The 18,699-nt window shown below is 40.0% G+C and overlaps 1 protein-coding gene across 2 annotated transcripts in view; it reads left to right on the top strand.

Annotated features, from left to right (window-relative positions):
* The window catches only part of LOC124593712, a 163,640-nt gene extending 152,203 nt beyond the window's left edge, over positions 1-11,437 (top strand). For both annotated transcript variants that reach the window (XM_047132020.1, XM_047132021.1), the window contains exon 7: positions 11,131-11,437. In XM_047132020.1, coding sequence (XP_046987976.1) covers positions 11,131-11,290 — 160 coding nt within the window. In that variant the 3' untranslated portion in view covers positions 11,291-11,437. The remainder of the gene's footprint in view (positions 1-11,130) is intronic.
* The last annotated feature ends 7,262 nt before the right edge of the window (positions 11,438-18,699 follow it).

The raw sequence follows: 18,699 nt of genomic DNA, 5'->3' as shown, positions 1-18,699 counted from the left end.
TGGCTCCACACAAGCTTGACTGCGTAAGCAATACAGAGCTGCATTTCGTGCAACGGTCCCACCATCACTAAATTTACCAGGACACTGACCACTAGCAAGCATTACGCTATGTATAGTGGCCATGTTGTTATGTAACCACTTTGGCCTGGAATATATAAAAGAGCATGTAATGTGCACACCATATCAGTCTGTGCAAGCTGCAGCACAAGCAACTGCATTGAACGGAGCCACAACTATGCCACGCCATTATGGGAGGCATTACAGAAGACAGTCATCATTTCCTGTGTATTGAGAATATTGATAATAGTGAGTTGAAGACTGGTACATCTCCAGATGCTGCCAAGAAAAAGTTTAAAGGACTTGGTTCCCGTTCTCTGATTGATTTACCCTGTGTTTTTGTTGGATGTAATCATAATTGTAGAATTGCTAACAGTGATACATTTAGTACTGGTAATAATTTCATAGAGTGAGCAGTCGTGTATGATTGTTAAATATGGAGCTGTTATATGAGCATCCTCTGAAAGGAACACCATTGTATACAAACTGGACCTGGAGATTTACCTTTGTTAAGTGACTTAAATTGCTTTCCTCCTCAAAGGGTATCTACTTCTAAGTTACTCATGTTGACGGCTGTTCTTGATTCAAATTCTGGGATATTTACTGCAACTTCTCTGATGAAGGAATTTCGGAAAACCATGTTTAGTGACTCTACTTTACTGACACTCAGTGCATTGGTAATATTGCCATGAGATGTGGTGTATGCAGTGTTGCATAGTGATTTGTGTCATTGGCATATTCACTGTTTGTACAAATAGCTGCACTCATCATTCAGATCAGTTCTGTTCTGGCTGTATGTTGATGTTTGTAATAAACATACTTTCAGTGTTAAGTGTTGTATTTCATTGGCCATTCTGCTTTCTGATTTTGCACTAGAGTGTAGTTACAATGTGACATTGTTTGGTGAAGATGTTGGGTTCTTCAAGATATCTGTATCACCTTGATTCCAATTAGACAACATAAAAGTGTGTTGCCTACACTGAAAGGAACCACGATACAAGCATTCAGAAGACCAATGGATTCAAATCCAGCAGTAAGTCAGCTGCACATCGGGCACCCATCAGTGTTCTCTGAAGATTCTGATCAAGACCTGACAAAATGGCTGAATGGGCTCAACCAAGTTACCAATACAACAAGTGGAATGACATGACGTGTTTCACAAATGTTACTTTCACTTGGATATCACAGCCCAGCAGTGGTTCAATAACAATAAATTGAAGCTCAATAAATGGGATAAATTCAAGGTTGAACGGAAAAAAACATGTTGCAACAGTCAGCAACAAGTCAGATTAGAGAAAGAACAATCCAAGAGCAGGGTCCAACACCATGGTAAAATGACACAGTCCTATAAACAGAATGTTTTGATCCTATGCCATTCTGTGAATCCAAATATGACAGAGGCTGCTAAAATCTCAGATTTGATGGCAGGCTTTGCAGAAGATATGTAAAGGAATTCATCAAGTTACACCAGCACATGGAGGAAATGCAACAGAAAAGAATCAGACAAAAGAAGTATGACCAACTTCCAAATATGGCCCCGTTGGCAGCTGCAGAAGGCCACAACGATCTCACCTCACTCCTACATCACGTAACGAGAGAAAAGATACAGCATTTTATGACAACCAAAGCTGTCACATCAAGTAAGCAAGAGATAGCAGCCATGACTGTTGACCCAGTATGTCAGGAAATAATAGGGAATGTTGAAGAAAAGGTGTGCCAGTCTTTTGGCATCAATCTCTGCCACGCTCCAGAAAGTTTGGGCTTGAACTTACACCATATCCATCAAATGACAACCCAGTACTCAACCTAGCAAGTTCAACACACTTCTACACCAAGTATAACCCACCATAGAAGGACAGACACCAGGAGGACAGAGAACAAGAGGCCAGTGTGGATATGTGTGCTACTGCAGAAAAAGAAGGCATGTTTTCAACAACTGCTATACCACCAGACAATCAAGCCACTCAACTAAAAACAATTATAATTGACCTGTGGGACCCTGGATGATTCACTCCCCAACATGCTGTAGCCTTTCCCTTTTGCTTTACAGAGATACCAGCCATTTGCCTAGCCACCAACATCATAAAAACTAAGTGAAGCAACCACTTATGGAGGTGTGACTGCCTCAGATACAAATCCTCCATGGGTGACAATCAAGAAGCTATCAGCAATTCTCATTGACATCATCATCAATGGCCAACCTGTCTGAGTACTAGTCCACTCAGCGTCTTCCTTTTATGTAATGTCAGATTCATATCATCACCAGCTAAAAAAGTCACAAATGGGAAATACATTCTGCTGTTACGAACATGTATTGCCAGAATAAGCACTAGCAACAGAATGCAACCGTTCAAATGGATTGTTTTAGCATAAATGTAGTCATAATATCATTTTTACTGATGTGAAAACTGATGCATTGACAGATAAATGAGGTGATCCAGCAAAAAATATACTCCCTCAGTATTATTGCGTTTCAGAATTACAAGACATTTTCCATCACAGATTCAACATTATCTTTGCTCTTCTGCTTCTGTAAGTAAATTTTTATATTTGTTAGTGCTGTTCATGATGGGAAATTTTCATCATCAGTGCAAGATTGTAAGTGTCTGTGTCTCTTGTCTAGCTGCTCCTAGCACAAAAAGTAGTAGTTTTATCACCTGATGGTGACAGTGTGAACTAATACAAAGAGGGGTAGTAAGTAGGTGACTGTTACAGAGAACTGTTTTATTTTAAGTCACAACTTTCACATGACAGTCAGGTGTCGACTAAACAGTTAATAGTCACATCATCTGTGTCTCATAATGTGACATGAATGAAAGACCTATTTTGTATTTTTCTTCTGTATTTATACTCAGTATGATTTCTTACAAAGGATACCACGTAACAGTATCCCTCCTTCCCCCTTTCCCTTCCAGGGCAGTGTCTCTTTTTTATTTAAAAAAAAAATTACGGTGATTTTACTCCTGCAGTCAGAGAAAAGAGTAGTCACATATAATTTTTGTCCTTGCAGGTCACAAAGAAAAAATGTAAATGTATTAGATACCTGCAAGAGTGCTCACACTAAGGTCGTACAATCTGTCTCACGAGTTAAACAGAATAATGTCCACATCGTATCATGAACTTAAGCTGGTTTAAACCAGAACTGAATAACAACAAAATCCTAATTTTCAGTTGCAATATCTATTACAAGGATAGGCTAGATGGTGATGGTGGTGGCAGCATATTTGTTGTCATAAATATCCAATGATATTATTAAAGATGCTGAAAGTGAGAAAGTGTGGCTGAAGGTAAGCGCCAGCACTAATTCAAACATGGCAGTTGAATGCTTTTGTATACTACCCATCTCAAAAACTGTAATAGCAGAGAAAACTTAGAGAATACCACATATAAATTTCCTATCCAGAACCCACCCAGATTGCCACAACCCTTAGCACATACTTCCAGGATTTGAGAATCAAATCTGCCCAGTGAATTAACAACAACACCCAGTGTGCTGGCCAGCATGAATGTGGTTGTTAGGCAGTTTGCCACATCTAATTACATGACTACTCGGCTGGCACGTACATTACGCCTCAGTTACATGGTTCACAGACACTGTAAAAAGTTCTCACGCTATCACATTGATAATACTAGGTGCAGGTAGATGGGGCACACAAATTGTGTCCCGGGTGGGAAGCGGTGACAACAGAAGGAGCACCTGGCCACCCCTACCACTAACATTGCCAAATCCTGGTTAACATGCCAACTCGTGAAGGTATGGGATAAGGCCAGCACAAAAAAGAAGAAAGAAATTTCCTGATCATGATAATATAATAGTGGCAAATTTCGTCTTAGCATCTATAGATCAGGAGATTCACATATTAAAAAAGGTGCCAGGGATAGGGACGGGTTTCAGTTAAGTAATCACAGAGGAGGGAATCAGTGATCCTACAGCTGTCATAATAACTTTGGCAAAAAATGTTAAGATAAATTTTAAAAAAGGTAGGAAAATATTTCTGAGCAGCAAGTTAAAAAGGAATAAAATTGCAGTTTATCTCAACAATCAACATCAAACTTTGATCTCTGGGGATGGAGGTGTGGAATATAAATCAGTAAATTTAGAATTATTGCACAACATGCTCTAGACATCTATGAGCTGAGCAAGGTAAAAAGGAATATAGTTCAGAAGCAGTCTCAGAAAATTGCTACAAAAGCTACTTTAACTAAGAGATTTTAATTACGTTAAAGGCAAACCAAAGCTGAATGAAGCTAAAAAGAATTTAAGGAGAGTAGTGCAAGTAAAATTTTGCCAACTAATTTGCTGAAAAGTCCAAAAACATTTTGGTCTTACTTAAAGTTAGTAAATTTATCAAAATCATTGGTACAGGTGACCATTGAAATAAAATACAGGTACCAAAACACAAGATGACAGAGAGCAGGCCAAAATACTGAATACAGTTTTTAAAATTATCACACTGTGGAAGTTTGTAATATGTTTCCTACTTTTGATCATCACACAAACAGTGAAAGAATGCATACTGAGATTGCAGTTGCGGAATGTGGTGACCACCGACTATGTGTGACCACACACTGCTGAAAACATGCAAGTAAACATAATGATGGTGCTCGCACCAGCAATGCAACACTACCGAATGGCCCCGTAAAGGGCACTGCTACCCTAACATCATTTTACTTTGTTGTAATTTCATTTTAACAGTCTGTAACAATAGTTGTGTGCACTCAAATAGAGATAACATTTGAAATTCTTTTAGTAATGACTGTTCTGTGCTTATTTTCTTCATTAATTACATTTGTTTATAAAATGTACTTCATCATGGTTCTGTCAGTCATTTATTTATACACATGTATGTACTTTATAATAGAGGGAAACATTCCATGTGGGAAAAATATATCTAAAAACAAAGATGATGAGACTTACCAAACAAAAGCACTGGCAGGTCGATAGACACACAAATAAACACAAACATACACACAAAATTCAAGCTTTCGCAACAAACGGTTGCTTCATCAGGAAAGAGGGAAGGGGAGGGAAAGACGAAAGGATGTGGGTTTTAAGGGAGAGGTTAAGGAGTCATTCCAATCCCGGGAGCGGAAAGACTTACCTTAGGGGGAAAAAAGGACAGGTATACACTCGCACACACACACATATCCATCCGCACATACACAGACACAAGCAGACATTTCGTGTGTATGTGTGGATGGATATGTGTGTGTGTGCAAGTGTATACCTGTCCTTTTTTCCCCCTAAGGTAAGTCTTTCCGCTTCCAGGATTGGAATGACTCCTTACCCTCTCCCTTAAAACCCACATCCTTTCGTCTTTCCCTCTCCTTCCCTCTTTCCTGATGAAGCAACCGTTTGTTGCGAAAGCTTGAATTTTGTGTGTATGTTTGTGGTCATTTGTGTGTCTATCGACCTGCCAGCGCTTTTGTTTGGTAAGTCTCATCATCTTTGTTTTTACATGTATGTAGTTTAATATGAGCACTTACTTTAGTGCAACACATTACTAGAAAATTTGTTTTGAATGTTAAATTAGGTATAAAAAGAGTCATATACTTTTTATGATTTTTCAAATATGACAGTCATCACATAACCGTTCAATTTTTTATATTAGTTTCAAAACTTTTTTATTCTCTTAAAATTTTGAAAGTTTTCTAACTTTAATTACACACATCAAAAAAAGTTTTGCATCACCCTGGTTCCCAGAACTCCTGAGGATAGACATTACCTGTGGATATTGAATCACAGACACAGTCCCTTTGACTGTTCAGAGATGTCACTAAACCCATCCAAACCATGCATGAGCAGCACCTATGAGACAGAGGGGTCCGACAGCTGCTTGTGTTGTCAGTAGTTCAACGATGCGTAGACGGTCAATACCGCAGTTTGATTGCGTCCGCATTGTTACTTTGTGCCTGGAAGGGCTCTCGACAAGGGAAGTGTCCAGACATCTCAGAGTGAACCAAAGCTGTGTTGTTCGGACATGGAGAGGAGATACAGAGAGACAGGAACTGTCGATGACATGCCTCGCTCAGGCTGCCCAAAGGCTACTACTGCAGTGGATGACCGTTACCTATGGATTATGGTTCAGAGGAACCGTGACATCAACACCACCATGTTGAATAACGCCTTTCGTGCAGCTAGAGGACGTTGTGTTATGACTCAAACTGTGCGCAGTAGGCTGCATGATGCTTAACTTCACTCCCAACGCCCGTTGTGAGGTCCATCTTTGCAACCACGACAGCATGCAGTGCGGTACAGATGGGCTCGGCAACATGCCGAATGGACCGCTCAGGATTGGCATCACGTTCTTTTCACTGATGAGTGTCGCATATGCCTTCAACCAGACAATCGTCAGAGACATGTTTGGAGGCAACCTGGTCAGGCTGGTCACCTTAGCCACACTGCCCAGCGAGTACAGCAAGATGGAGGTTCCCTGCTGTTTTGGGGTGGCATTATGTGGGGCTGACTTACGCCGCTGGTGGTCATGGAAGGTGCCGTAACGGCTGTACGGTATGTGAATGCCATCCTCGGACCAATAGTGCAACCATATCAGCAGCATATTGGCAAGGCATGTGTCTTCATGGATGATAATTCGCACCCCCATCGTACACATCTTATGAATGACTTCCTTCAGGATAATGACATCGCTCGACTGGAGTGACCAACATGTTCTCCAGACATGAACCCTATCGAATATGCCTGGAATAGATTGAAAAGGGCTGTTTATGGATGTTGTGACCCACCAGCCACTCTGAGGGATCTATGCTGAATCGCCGTTGAGGAGTGGGACAATCTGGACCAACATTGCTTTGATGAACTTGTGGATAGTATGCCACGATGAATGCAGGCGTGCATCAATGCAAGAGGACGTGCTACTGGGTATTAGAAGAACCGGTGTGTACAGCAGTCTGGACCACCACTCTGAAAGTCTCGCTGTATGTTGGTACAACATGCAATTTGTGTTTTTCATGAGCAATAAAAAAGGCAGAAATGATGTTTCTGTTGATCTCTTTTTCAGTTTTCTGTACAGGTCCAGAACTCTCAGAACCTAGGTGATGCAAAACTTTTTTTATGTGTGTATTTGCATTCTTGCCTACCAGTTTTACATAATTGACCACAGAAAACAGAAGTAGATGCAGAGTTTGCTGTTACCCTTCTGTTTCACCTATGTCCCCCCCCCCCCCCCCCCCCCCTCTTTCCTTCTTACACCCTTCTCCCACTTTCGTGTATCCCCTCTCCTATACCCATATATGGAGGTCCTCCACGCCCTCACCAGCATGATGGCCAACACAATAGGTCCACTGCCATCGCTGCAAAGTGATTAGTTTTCACTAAGTGAAGTCATCATTAGATGTGGGTACTGCGATGTTTGCATACACCTGGCTATGATCAACCATTAATATGTGCTCATCTAAAGATTGACTGGGTTGAAAGTTGAATGAAGGATAGCGGTTTAAAAGGCAGAGGAAAAAAAGCGCCAAGGCAAGAGCCTAGGGGAAAAAAAATCTTCTGTGATAGTCATGTCAGGTAGTAAGAGCAGTAGCAGATTGCTTGATATCTGTGGCAGATCGTGCAAGGGTTAAGTAAGTTAGTGGCGAGTATCAGGCAGGCGGATATATTTGACATTGTGAGGCATTGTTACTCAGCTGCTGCAGCTGTGTACTGAGTGCTGGTTGATATTCTACTTTGAGTCTTTTCATCAAGTGTCAGTATGCACATTCACTCAAATATGTTAAATGACTTCATGATATTCAAAATGCCTAACTATATTTATGGTGATACTGTTGTATAAAAGAAGGTTGTAACAGCAGAGAACTATACACAAGAAGATTCGCAGTTCTGACCATGTTTGGTGTAAGGATTGGCAGTTGAGGCTAACTGTAATTCAATCTAAAATATTTTGCATAAATAAGTAGAAAGACCAATTACTGTTAAGTTAAACTTTTTGTGATAAAGTAATAGAAATCATAACAAACATAACACAGGGAAGCTATAATTAAACTTTCACTACTTGATCCAGTGTAGGCAGAAAACTATTTACCGTATCGGAATGATGTTTAGACTGTACGCTGTAGGATTTTCATTAATGTCGTGACTTACTGTTAGGCACCAATATTGGTATGATGGTGTAGGGTTGAAATGCAAGCATGAGAGTGCATTACGGTTGCAGACAATAAGCATGGATCTGGACAGAATGAGCAGGGCTTTGCTTGTAAAACTGTTTAATCTAAACAACAGCAATAGTTCTGCTGCACTTCACGAGTGTCAGTGCATTAAAGGAATATGGAGAAGTCCTTGTGCCTCATCGGGTTTGGGGAACATGATTCGTAAGTTTGAATTGAGTGGTGATTTGAGGATTACTACTGGGAGATGCTGACAGCCTGTTGTGCCGCAGATTGTTGAAGAAGTTACTGTTGCCTTGGCTGAGAATGCTGTTTGCGCTGTGCTCAGTCTTCAACCAGTGCACAAGCAGTGTCACAACAGTTAAACATTCCATAGTCCACTGTTGTTTCGGGTAGCGGTGAAGCAACCTCTTATGTGGTTTCAGAATGTCATGAGTGCAGATGGTCGTCATGTTGAACAGTTTTCGTAACCTGGAATGTAAACATGGTACACAATTAACAAATTTTACTCCCACATGTGGAAATTAAATGTTTCTTTCAGTGCTTTATTCGTTATTTCTTTTTTTGAATGTCCTTACAAATGTTTCCACTAAGTTTCACTGTCCTGTGATCACTCATTTGTCATGAGGTCCCTACAAAAGTAGTGAAAGTTTAATTATAACCACCCGGTTTGTGTAAGAGCACCCATCTGGAGTTACCTAAAGTAGAATGACCACATAAATCTAGTGAATGTCAGACTGAGATTCATTGGAAGAATCCAAATAAAATATAATTCACCCATGAAAGAATTAACTTACAAACCATAAGCTCAGTCATTTCTTGAATATAACTTATCAGTCTTAAATCAAACAATGGAAAGTCTAGCATGGAATGTAACAATATGAGAATGAAAGTTGCTACGCACCATATAGCGGAGATTCTGAGTCGCAGATAGGTACAACAAAAAGACCCTCACAATTAAAGCTTTCGGTTATTAAGACCTTTGTTAACAACAAACACACACACACACACACACACACACACACACACACACACACACACAAACGTAACTCACGCACACGACTGCAGTCTAATGTGGTTTCAGTTGCCTGAGACTGCAGTTTTGTGTGTGTGTGTGTGTGTGTGTGTGTGTGTGTGTATTGTTGACATAGGCCTTAATGTCCGAAAGCTTTAATTGTGAGAGCCTTTTTGTGGTGCCTATCTGCGACTCAGCATCTCTGCTATATGGTGAGTAGCAACTTTCCTTCTCATATTGTTACACTTAACTTATCAATCTTAGACTCTTTCCGGGTAGGATTTGCAGAGGAGACAAAGAAGACCCACTGAAGAGTGTCACATTTCATCACAAATTTATTCAGTTAGTGAGAGATGCTCAACAGACTCCTGTGATTGACACTATAAGAGAATGTTGTACAAACAGTAAAGCAATATATTGTATCTGGTGCCCACAAAAATCTTACTAAGTGACCATGACTGGACAAATCAGAGGAATTATAGTTCAGATGGAGGCTTACAGATAGTTGTACTTCCCATTAGTTTCATGAATAGAAAGAGAATGGCGGGAAAATGGTAGTGATACCGAAAGCACCCTCTGCCACACACTGTAAGGTAGCTTTTGGAGCATAGGTGTGGATGTTGATATCCAATAGGAGATAAGTTAGAATGTCACATTCTTTTACTAGTCAAATAAACGTATCACAAAGTATCCAGTTTATCTTTGAACTTTTCCCTTTTTATTAGTCAGTGTAACCAAATGTAAAACAACTCTTAAGAAAACAGATAACACTCAAGGAAAGGTCCCACAAGTGTCATAAAAGCTACTTTTTTCATAGGAAATTTTTCTGTGCTTAAAGTAATCTGAAAAAAACTGCATTCAGATGTTAACTTATCTTGTAACAGCCAACGGCTCATTCCATACCAATACAACTGCCAAAATTGATGGTCTATAACTCTAAAGATATGTGGCTGTTGTTGAATTTCAACAATACAGTTATCAGTGTTATATTTCTATAAGTGTAGGGAGAGGTCCTAATCTTTCACAACTCATCTCAAGTGTCATAACAGTACTCAAGACAAATCATCTCCATATATGAGAAGTTGGTTCCTTTTTTGGTGAACTGATAGTATAAAAGAGTCAATAGCATTCTGGCATTAATAAAATTTTTCATCTATAACCTTCTGGTTCTTGCAAATAAATGGCTCTTCATTTTTACAAATTTAATCTTATTTGTTTTTAAATATATTTGGCGGCCCAAAATGCCTTTCCTTTCTTGTAAAAAGAGGAATATTGTTTCCTTATACTATATAAAACAGTTATGAAGAATTAGTTCTGACAAGGTAGAGGAGGCACTGAGTTGTGGACAGGCACATATAAATGCTGAAATATTGCTTACCTTTTAGACAATGTCCTTCTTCAGAACACACCCGCACTCACACTCTCCCCCTCCCCCTCCCCCTCCTCTCCCCCTCCCTCCCCCACCCTCCCACCCCCACTCCCACCCCCACTCCCACCCTCCTCTCCAACTCTGTCCCATACCAACTTGTCACCTCTATGTGCTCCACTTACCCTTGATAAATAACCCTAAACTTAGTGGCCTTCTTATTGAACCACTTTGCTTCCCCCCCCCCCGCCCCCCCCCCCCCCCCCCAAAGTCACTTTTAACTCTTATTTGTGACATTGTCATCTCCATGTTTGTTTTATTTGTTAGTATCTTTTTCACTTATTGCTCCCTTTCTGGTAGTCGCCATTTATTTTATTTTAATGATTATTTTCCTCTCATTGACGAAAATGTGGTTCTATATATTGTTCCTCCATTACTGCTTATCCCATGTGAACCACCATCCCCAAACTGCCTTGCCATCAGAATTCCTCTTCCTGGCTACAGCCTTTCCTTTCACAATGACCTATTGGTCATTATGAATTCTAATGTGTATTTTCTGTTTTTGCAGATGTGAAGAGGAAGTTCCAAGTGCTGGACAAATATCATTCTTACTAAAGGATTTAAAAGATGATGTACCATTACTTTTTGCTGTTGTTGTGCCGGATTCTGTTGCATTTTATCATTTTGTGAACATTTCATTACCTGTGGATGACTCCTGTCCAATTTAGTCAATTTCTGCAGTGTTGCGATTGTTATTGTTTGACTGTGGCTGTTTCAGATGAACTCTAAATATACAAATATATTTAATTACATTATTTATACTTCTTCTGTGGGCCTGACATGTGATGAGAAGAAGTTCTGTTATTTTGATGTCTCAAAGTACAAAGCTACAAATCTCCACTTGGCGCTTTTTCTTAACATCTGATTGACAGGTTCCTGCGAAATTATTCATACAAAAGATACATACATTCAAAGGGTGTTGTTCATGTCACATCAAGAATTTAATTAATAGTACATTGTTGTTGTTGCTGCCGTCTTCAGTGAGAAAACTGGTTTGATGCGACAGGTGGGTTACCTATGTTATTTATCTTACATTTCAAGACTAGTTTGTAGTGCAGATGGAGACTTTTACATCTCTTTTTTTATGTTTTTCCACTTTCAGCAGCTCCCTTTTTAATCTGTTGCAGTTAATTGATGTATAAGAGCTAACTCTGCTAACCTGTGCAAGAAGTATAATAGTACAGAATAGGAAAATAAAACATAGTACAAAGTGTGACATTTGTAAATGGTAATACTGTGGCTGCTCCGACAAATGCAATACGCCGAAAAATTTCAGCTGCAGCTCTTGGATCTTCCCAGTTTTACCATAAACAACATTTATACACAATTAATCCCCACTCTTCCAAAAAAATACACAAGTTGGTATTCTATTGTAATTGGATGGATAAAAAAATCTACTCACCAAGTGGCAGCAGAACACTCACATAAAAGGTTATAACTGGGCAAGCTTCTCAAGCCACTGGCTCCTCCTTCAAGGAGAAGGGTGGAAGGGGAAGGAAGAGGGATGCAGGAAAAGTACTGCAGACATGTAGCAAAAGGGGTAGATTTCGGAAAAGTCACCCAGAACTGCAGGTCAGGGGAGACTTACCGGACGTCATGAGAAAGAAAGACTGATTGTTAGTGACTGCAACGAACGAGATTTGAAAACCTGAGAGCTTAAATGTGAAAGACAGGGTAATACGCAAGACAGACATTCTGATAAAACATTTTGCACGAGTTAATAAGAGTGACAAGCTAAATGCATTATATGTAACAGAGATGGAAGGACGGCAGCTAAAACTAGACAGGTCAGAAAATGAAAGATTTAGAGAACTAAAATGGAGTGAAAAAGGTGTAGTTACTGTGAAGAAATGCTGAGATGGAAGAAATTAACATATATTAAGGCCAGGTGGCGAGAACCAAGGACATGTTATAGCGCTAGTTCCCACCTGCGGAGTTCTGAGAAGCTGATGTCTAGGGGAAGAATCCAGATGGCACATTTGGTGAAATAAGCACCGAAGTCGTGATTGTCGTGCTGTAGAGCCTGCTCTGCAACAGGATATTGTATGTTGCCAATATACACCCTTTGCCTATGCCCATTCATCCTAACTGATAATTTGGTGATAGTCATGCTGATGTAAAAGGCTGAACAGTGTTTACATAACAGCTGGTATGCGACATGTCGTTTCTCAGGTGGCTCTCCCTTTGATAGTATATGTTTTACCAGTTGCCGGGCTGGTACAGGTGGTGGTGGGAGGATGCATAGGACAAGTCTTGCAGCAGGGACAGTCACATTGGTAGGAACCATAGGTAAGAAGATGGGTGCAGAAGGTGCATAGGGACTGACAAGAATATTTCGGAAACTGGGAGGGCGACTAAAAGCTATTCTAGCTGTGATGGGCAAAATCTCAGACAGAATGGATCTTATATCAGGGCATGATTTTAGGAAGTCATGGCCTTGTCGAAGTAGCTGACTAATACTTTCCAGACCACGATAATACTGATTGACCAGTGGTGTGCTATGAAGTTGTTTTTTGTAGGGATCAGCAGTACCAGAATTGGATGTGATGGCCTGGGAAATCTGCTTTTGAACTAAACTGGTGGGGTAATTACATCCAGTGAAAGCTGTGGTGAGAATGGTGGTGTATTGCTGTAGAAAATGTGCATCCAAACAAATATGTTTGCTTTGAATGCAAGGCTGTATGGGAGGGAACATTTGACGTGGAAAGAATGGCAACTGTCAAAATGTAAGTACTGTTGTTTGTTAGTAGATTTAATGGGGACAGAAATGTGTAGCTAGAACTGTGCTGGAGAAGAAACCACTGGCTCCGGAAGCTTGCTTAATTATAATCTTCTGTTATGCATTTGTTCTGCTGCCATTTGGTGAGTAGCTTTTTAATCTACTCCATTACCTCTTGTCAAAAATTGATTGTTTTCATTGTTATACTATGGCATTCGGTAGAGACTGTAGCACATCAGCTGCACAGCATGTGATGGCTTGTGGACTGCAGATGTAGATCACACTCTCTCTCTCTCTCTCTCTCTCTCTCTCTCTCTCTCTCACACACACACACACACAGAGTAAAACAGGTAAGGCAAGCTACTTTAAGGCATATAGCATAGAAACAATTCAAGTAAGTTTAATTAACTGTAAGGAACAGTGCTCGTATTAATAATTGCAGGTTTTTGTGTTGTTTGCTAACACAGTGGCTTATTTTTTTAACAACCCAGCACCGAGGAACGGAAATGTGATTTTGAACAACCAAATATGCCTATACACACAATTTAACTGAGATTGTACCGTACACTTCAACTTAACTTTTAACTAGTGGTTCAGATTTATACACTCCAACATAGCAGTAGCAACGGTTCTAATAATGCTTGTGTGTTGTGAGAGTGGATGTAATGCAGATGTTGTTATCAGATTCTTCCATCCTCATATTATTAGCTAAATCCATTAGTAATTCTTGGCATAATTGTACGACATGGGCATCATATGCAATGAGTCCAGATGATAGACTCGTCGCAACTTATTGTCTAGCTTGCTTACACACATTCATTCAGTTTTAAAATTCACAGAGCCCTCACTTGTGTCAAGCAAGTATCTATGCTAACAGCAATGTCTAGTTCCAACTAATAATAGCTGTCCATTACACACTTCAAACACACATGTTTATCAGGATTTATTATATTTGGTGTCAATTTTAGTTTCAAAGTTTCATTGTTGATATTGTTACTATTAAATTAGGACTTAAAAATATATATATACACTGCATTATTACACCAAATTGCTTGCATGTTTCTGAACAGAAATGTGACGGTATCATTGATATTACATCATATCGCATAACACAACAGATATGTAGTAACTAAATTACGAAATCAGTTATGAAAGATAAAGTATTCTTTAAGTATATAGATGTTTCATTACAGTAATACAAAGTAAAATGAAATAAAACCATATGAATATATTTATTTACAAATGTGTGGCTATTAAAAAAAGGAATGTATTAAATTAACAAGCATAACTCATAAAGTGCAAGTTGTATGCTTCAGTGTTAATGTTGTTGGTGTCCTCCAATAATTCAACACAAATATAAAAACTGTCAGCCACTTCACTCCTCATTATATAGTGTATTTACTGAATTCTCTTCCCTTATATAATTATCTTCTTCTTCAACATCTATCTTTCGATTGGTTGGCAGCCTTCCACCTGGATTTATTACAAGCTGATTTCATTTCTGCATAATTAGACTTCTGCATTATCTTAAAAATGCCAGTCACAGTCTTCCTTGGACTTCCCTTGTAAAGTATCTTCTAGGATATTTATAATGGATTGGTTATGTCTCATGTCTTCTTCGTTTTGTTGATCTTTCTTCACCAATTCTTTGTAGGACTTCCTGAGTGGCGGTGTTTTCTGTCCACTTTAACATGTGTCTCCAGTGGCATACCTCAAATGGTTCAAGGGAATTAGTTTCATTTCTACTATTGTTCATGTTTCACAGTCATACAGTGCTACACTGCAAATACAGCTTGTTCTCACTCCAGTATATATGTTGTTTGAACAAAGCACTTTTCTTTTGTTAACAAAAATTCCTTTTGCTTCTGTGATTCTTTTTTTGTCTTCTTTGCTTCTTCCATGTACAGTTCAGAGTGGCCCGCCACACAGTAGTCTGAGCCCATGGGCTTTGAAGCTGGCCTGGTACATCTCATTCAGTGTGGCCACATGCCAACCCATAGCTTTGGATTGCCCCATCCCATTGCACTAAAACCCACTTGATGGGTGCATCTCAGGCGACAGCAAGTAGGCATCCCACACCCTGTCAAGAGGACACAAACAGCATGCGCCATACTGTTCGCATGCTACGCAGCATGTGCGTTCTGTCTTTAGCTACTCTAAAGTTACTATTTTCCTAAATGCAAACTCCATAGCACATGATCCGAGTTTGAAATAAAGCTGCCAGTGTTGCCCCTGCTGCTCAATACTAATTTTGAAATAAATGTAGTCTTGTTTCACTTCAGTAAATCAAAAGTAATTTGAAAAACAATTTAGGTAAATCAAGCATATACAACAAGCTTATGCAGCAAGGAAAATCTTTTTCATAAGTACAGACTAAAGAAAACAAAACATAATGTGCAAAAATAGTTTTAGTATACTTTTTTACTCATTGGTCTCAGACAGTAGAGTTGATATAAATAAAAAGATCATCAATATTGTCCAGATTTCAAAGTGACCATTTTGTGTTGAGAATTACACTGGCAGAATTAAAATTTCTTTTAGAAGCCGAGAGGAATGCAAGTATCCAGAATATTTTTCTAGCGGTCTTCTGAAGAAAGTAGGAAAATTTTGCCTGTTTCGTTTCTAGTGAGAAGCTACTTTTTTCTTTAATTTTACAGGTTTCAGTGAAATACCTCATCAACTTGTCTGTTGGAGTAGGTCTGTCATCGACATCTACCCACAAAGCAAATTTCTTTACAATCACTGGCACTGAAATTTGATGAAAGAATTGTCTTTTCGTGACTCATACATGGCTATTTTACCATAATGGTTTTTACCTTAGTGTTTCACAAATTAGTGTCAGTAGAGTGCTACTGTGAATATGATAGTGCCATTGAAAACAAAAACAAATGTTCTGTTCTTGACAGAATCAGATCTACTACTTCTGAAACATTTCTGCTGTATGCAGCTCATTCACAGAGCCTCATCGAATCTCCTGTTTCCCCACTAAGTCTGTCATTCAGCATTTTCTTCCATCATAGTCCTGTTCGGTTCTCATCGTTTTCACCTGGTCTCTCCATCTTGTTCATGGTCATCCGATTGATCTTCTTTCGCATTCTGAAAATTTCAGTTCATATTGGAAGTCTTTCTTGTCCCATTCTTTTAATGAACTCAGACAATTTAATTCTATTTCTCTCCATAGTTTTATTTAGGGAAACGATCTGAAGCATGCTTTATATTTTGTCTTCAGTATTCTCATCAGTGCACATATGTATGGACACAGACAAGCTGGCGTGGTTCTTTCAGCAGCGTAATGCGAAAAGGTATCACAGATGGGCAACTCAGAGCATAGAATGGGCAGACTCACTGACCCAGGTGTTTACTTGTCAGTGGCCAGAGGCTGGGCCAGATTGTTCAGATCAATCAGCACAGACCTGGTTTCCGCATCATGCGTTGCTCTTGCTTTCATGTGCTAGCTATTTTGATAATCCGTGTTGGTCACATTTTTGCTTTCTCCGTGCCCTAATATGTAAGCGATGTTTGGACTCTCTGCTCTCTGTAGACTGACTTGCACATGAAGTTTTCCCACTTCTGTGGTTCAGTTCCCTACCCACCATTGACTAGAATAGTGACTTTAGTGCTGCCAGGATGATGCAACGGTGTTGTCACAAATGTGCATATACAGAGTGTCCATGCAGAAAGAGTGTCATTCATTCAGAATGTCCTTCATTATGAAGGACATTCTTACATGTAGTGTGAAGCTTTTATTTTTTTCTCATAGTTCTAATTTGTGGCGACCATGGACATGGCATTGATGCAATGCTGGCAGGAACAGTTACACCTCCTGAAGCAATAATTGCAGTTGCAGCAGGAGCTGCTTTGATCTTCTCACATGCTGCCTTTTCCCCCACCGTCCCTGACACCATTCGCTGGTTTGAACAAGTCTATGAAAAGGTGGAAGAATTACCTGTGCTGGTTCCTGCGGCACTGCCAGATAAGGGGTATTGTTGATCCAACTGATAAGGCCGCCTTGTCATTGCCCAGTAGTGCAGGGTTGTACAAAATTGTGGAAAATTTGATGCTCTCTACTGAGTCCAAGAAACTTAACTTAGGGGAAATCTGTCAGTTGCTTACACAGTATTTTGCACATCAAATCACTGTGGTGACAACATGATTGCAGTTTAACCAGCAGTACCAGTGTCCTGAGCAGTTATATGTGACCTGGGTCACCGACTTGCAAGGTCTCTCACACAAGTGTTGGTTAAAGTGTACACAGTGTGCTACCTCACTTGTGGAGCCCTCATGGGCACAGCATTTGTTTTCTGGGTATGGACTTGGTGACGCCAGGAGCTGTGAACTGGTAAGCACCGCCAGTACTTTGTCATCAGATCTGGGCATGCCTGAAGTGATAGGCATGTGGTGTGATGGTGGAACTTGTGTGACACAGGGAATGGGGACCTTGGCTTGACTGCCCTGATAGGTATTGTGGTAAAAACCCTCAAGGTGTGCTGCAAGCTAATGAGATGCGTGGCTGTTGGAGGTGGGACAGTCATTGGCAGCCATCCTCTGGGGAACCTGCCACTCCTCAGTCATATAAGGCTTACCTAGGCACACAGGGTCTTCTGATGGACCCTTCTTTCCTTAGCTGCTTGTGGGACCAAGATGGAACCCTAAAAATTTTCTCCTCCTCCTCCTCCTATCAGAATGACTGGGCCACTTGTAGGTGCTAAGACCTAATCCAACAAGAGGGATCCTGTGGCCAATCATCCTGACCCAGGAATTTATTTGAAAACTATTGTTTCTAGAAATAGAAAGCATGCTGCTAATCAGAATGCGTTTTTGATAGTTAAAAGAAAAGAGGGCAACTTTGAGAAAGTTTTGCATTTCTACATTCAAAAACGTTTAGAGGGCTTTGCCAGCACTTTAAAAGCAGCCAAGCAATTGCTTAAGGGAACACTTTTGATTGAAACTTTTAGTTCCCAACAAGCGATGAGCCTCCGGAAAGCTATAAGCATTGGGGAATATGCCATTGAAATGGAGTTAGACAACACCTTGGACTACAGCAAAGAAGTTGTGCCCTGTAGAGATCTTATCAATATTCACAAGGAGAAACTGAAAGATGAGTGGACCCAGGAAGATATTGTAGATGTACAAAATGTCATGAAATGGGTGGATGGGTATCTGGTAAAATCTAACTCCTTTATCCTTACCTTCAATAGCACCAAACATCCGGAGCATAGCAAGGCAGGTTTCCTTCACTTAAGCATGTGGTCCTGTGTCCCAAACCCAATGAGCTTTTCAACTTTGGGCACATCACTCTAGGAAGTAAAGGAGAAGCCACTTGTGTTAAATATGGTAAGGCTGCCCACAAAGGAGACA

This window comes from Schistocerca americana, chromosome 2 (genome assembly GCF_021461395.2).
Source record: "Schistocerca americana isolate TAMUIC-IGC-003095 chromosome 2, iqSchAmer2.1, whole genome shotgun sequence".
Lineage (NCBI taxonomy): Eukaryota > Metazoa > Arthropoda > Insecta > Orthoptera > Acrididae > Schistocerca > Schistocerca americana.
Note: the sequence above shows the minus strand (reverse complement) of the source record. Positions and strands in the feature narration are given on the sequence as shown.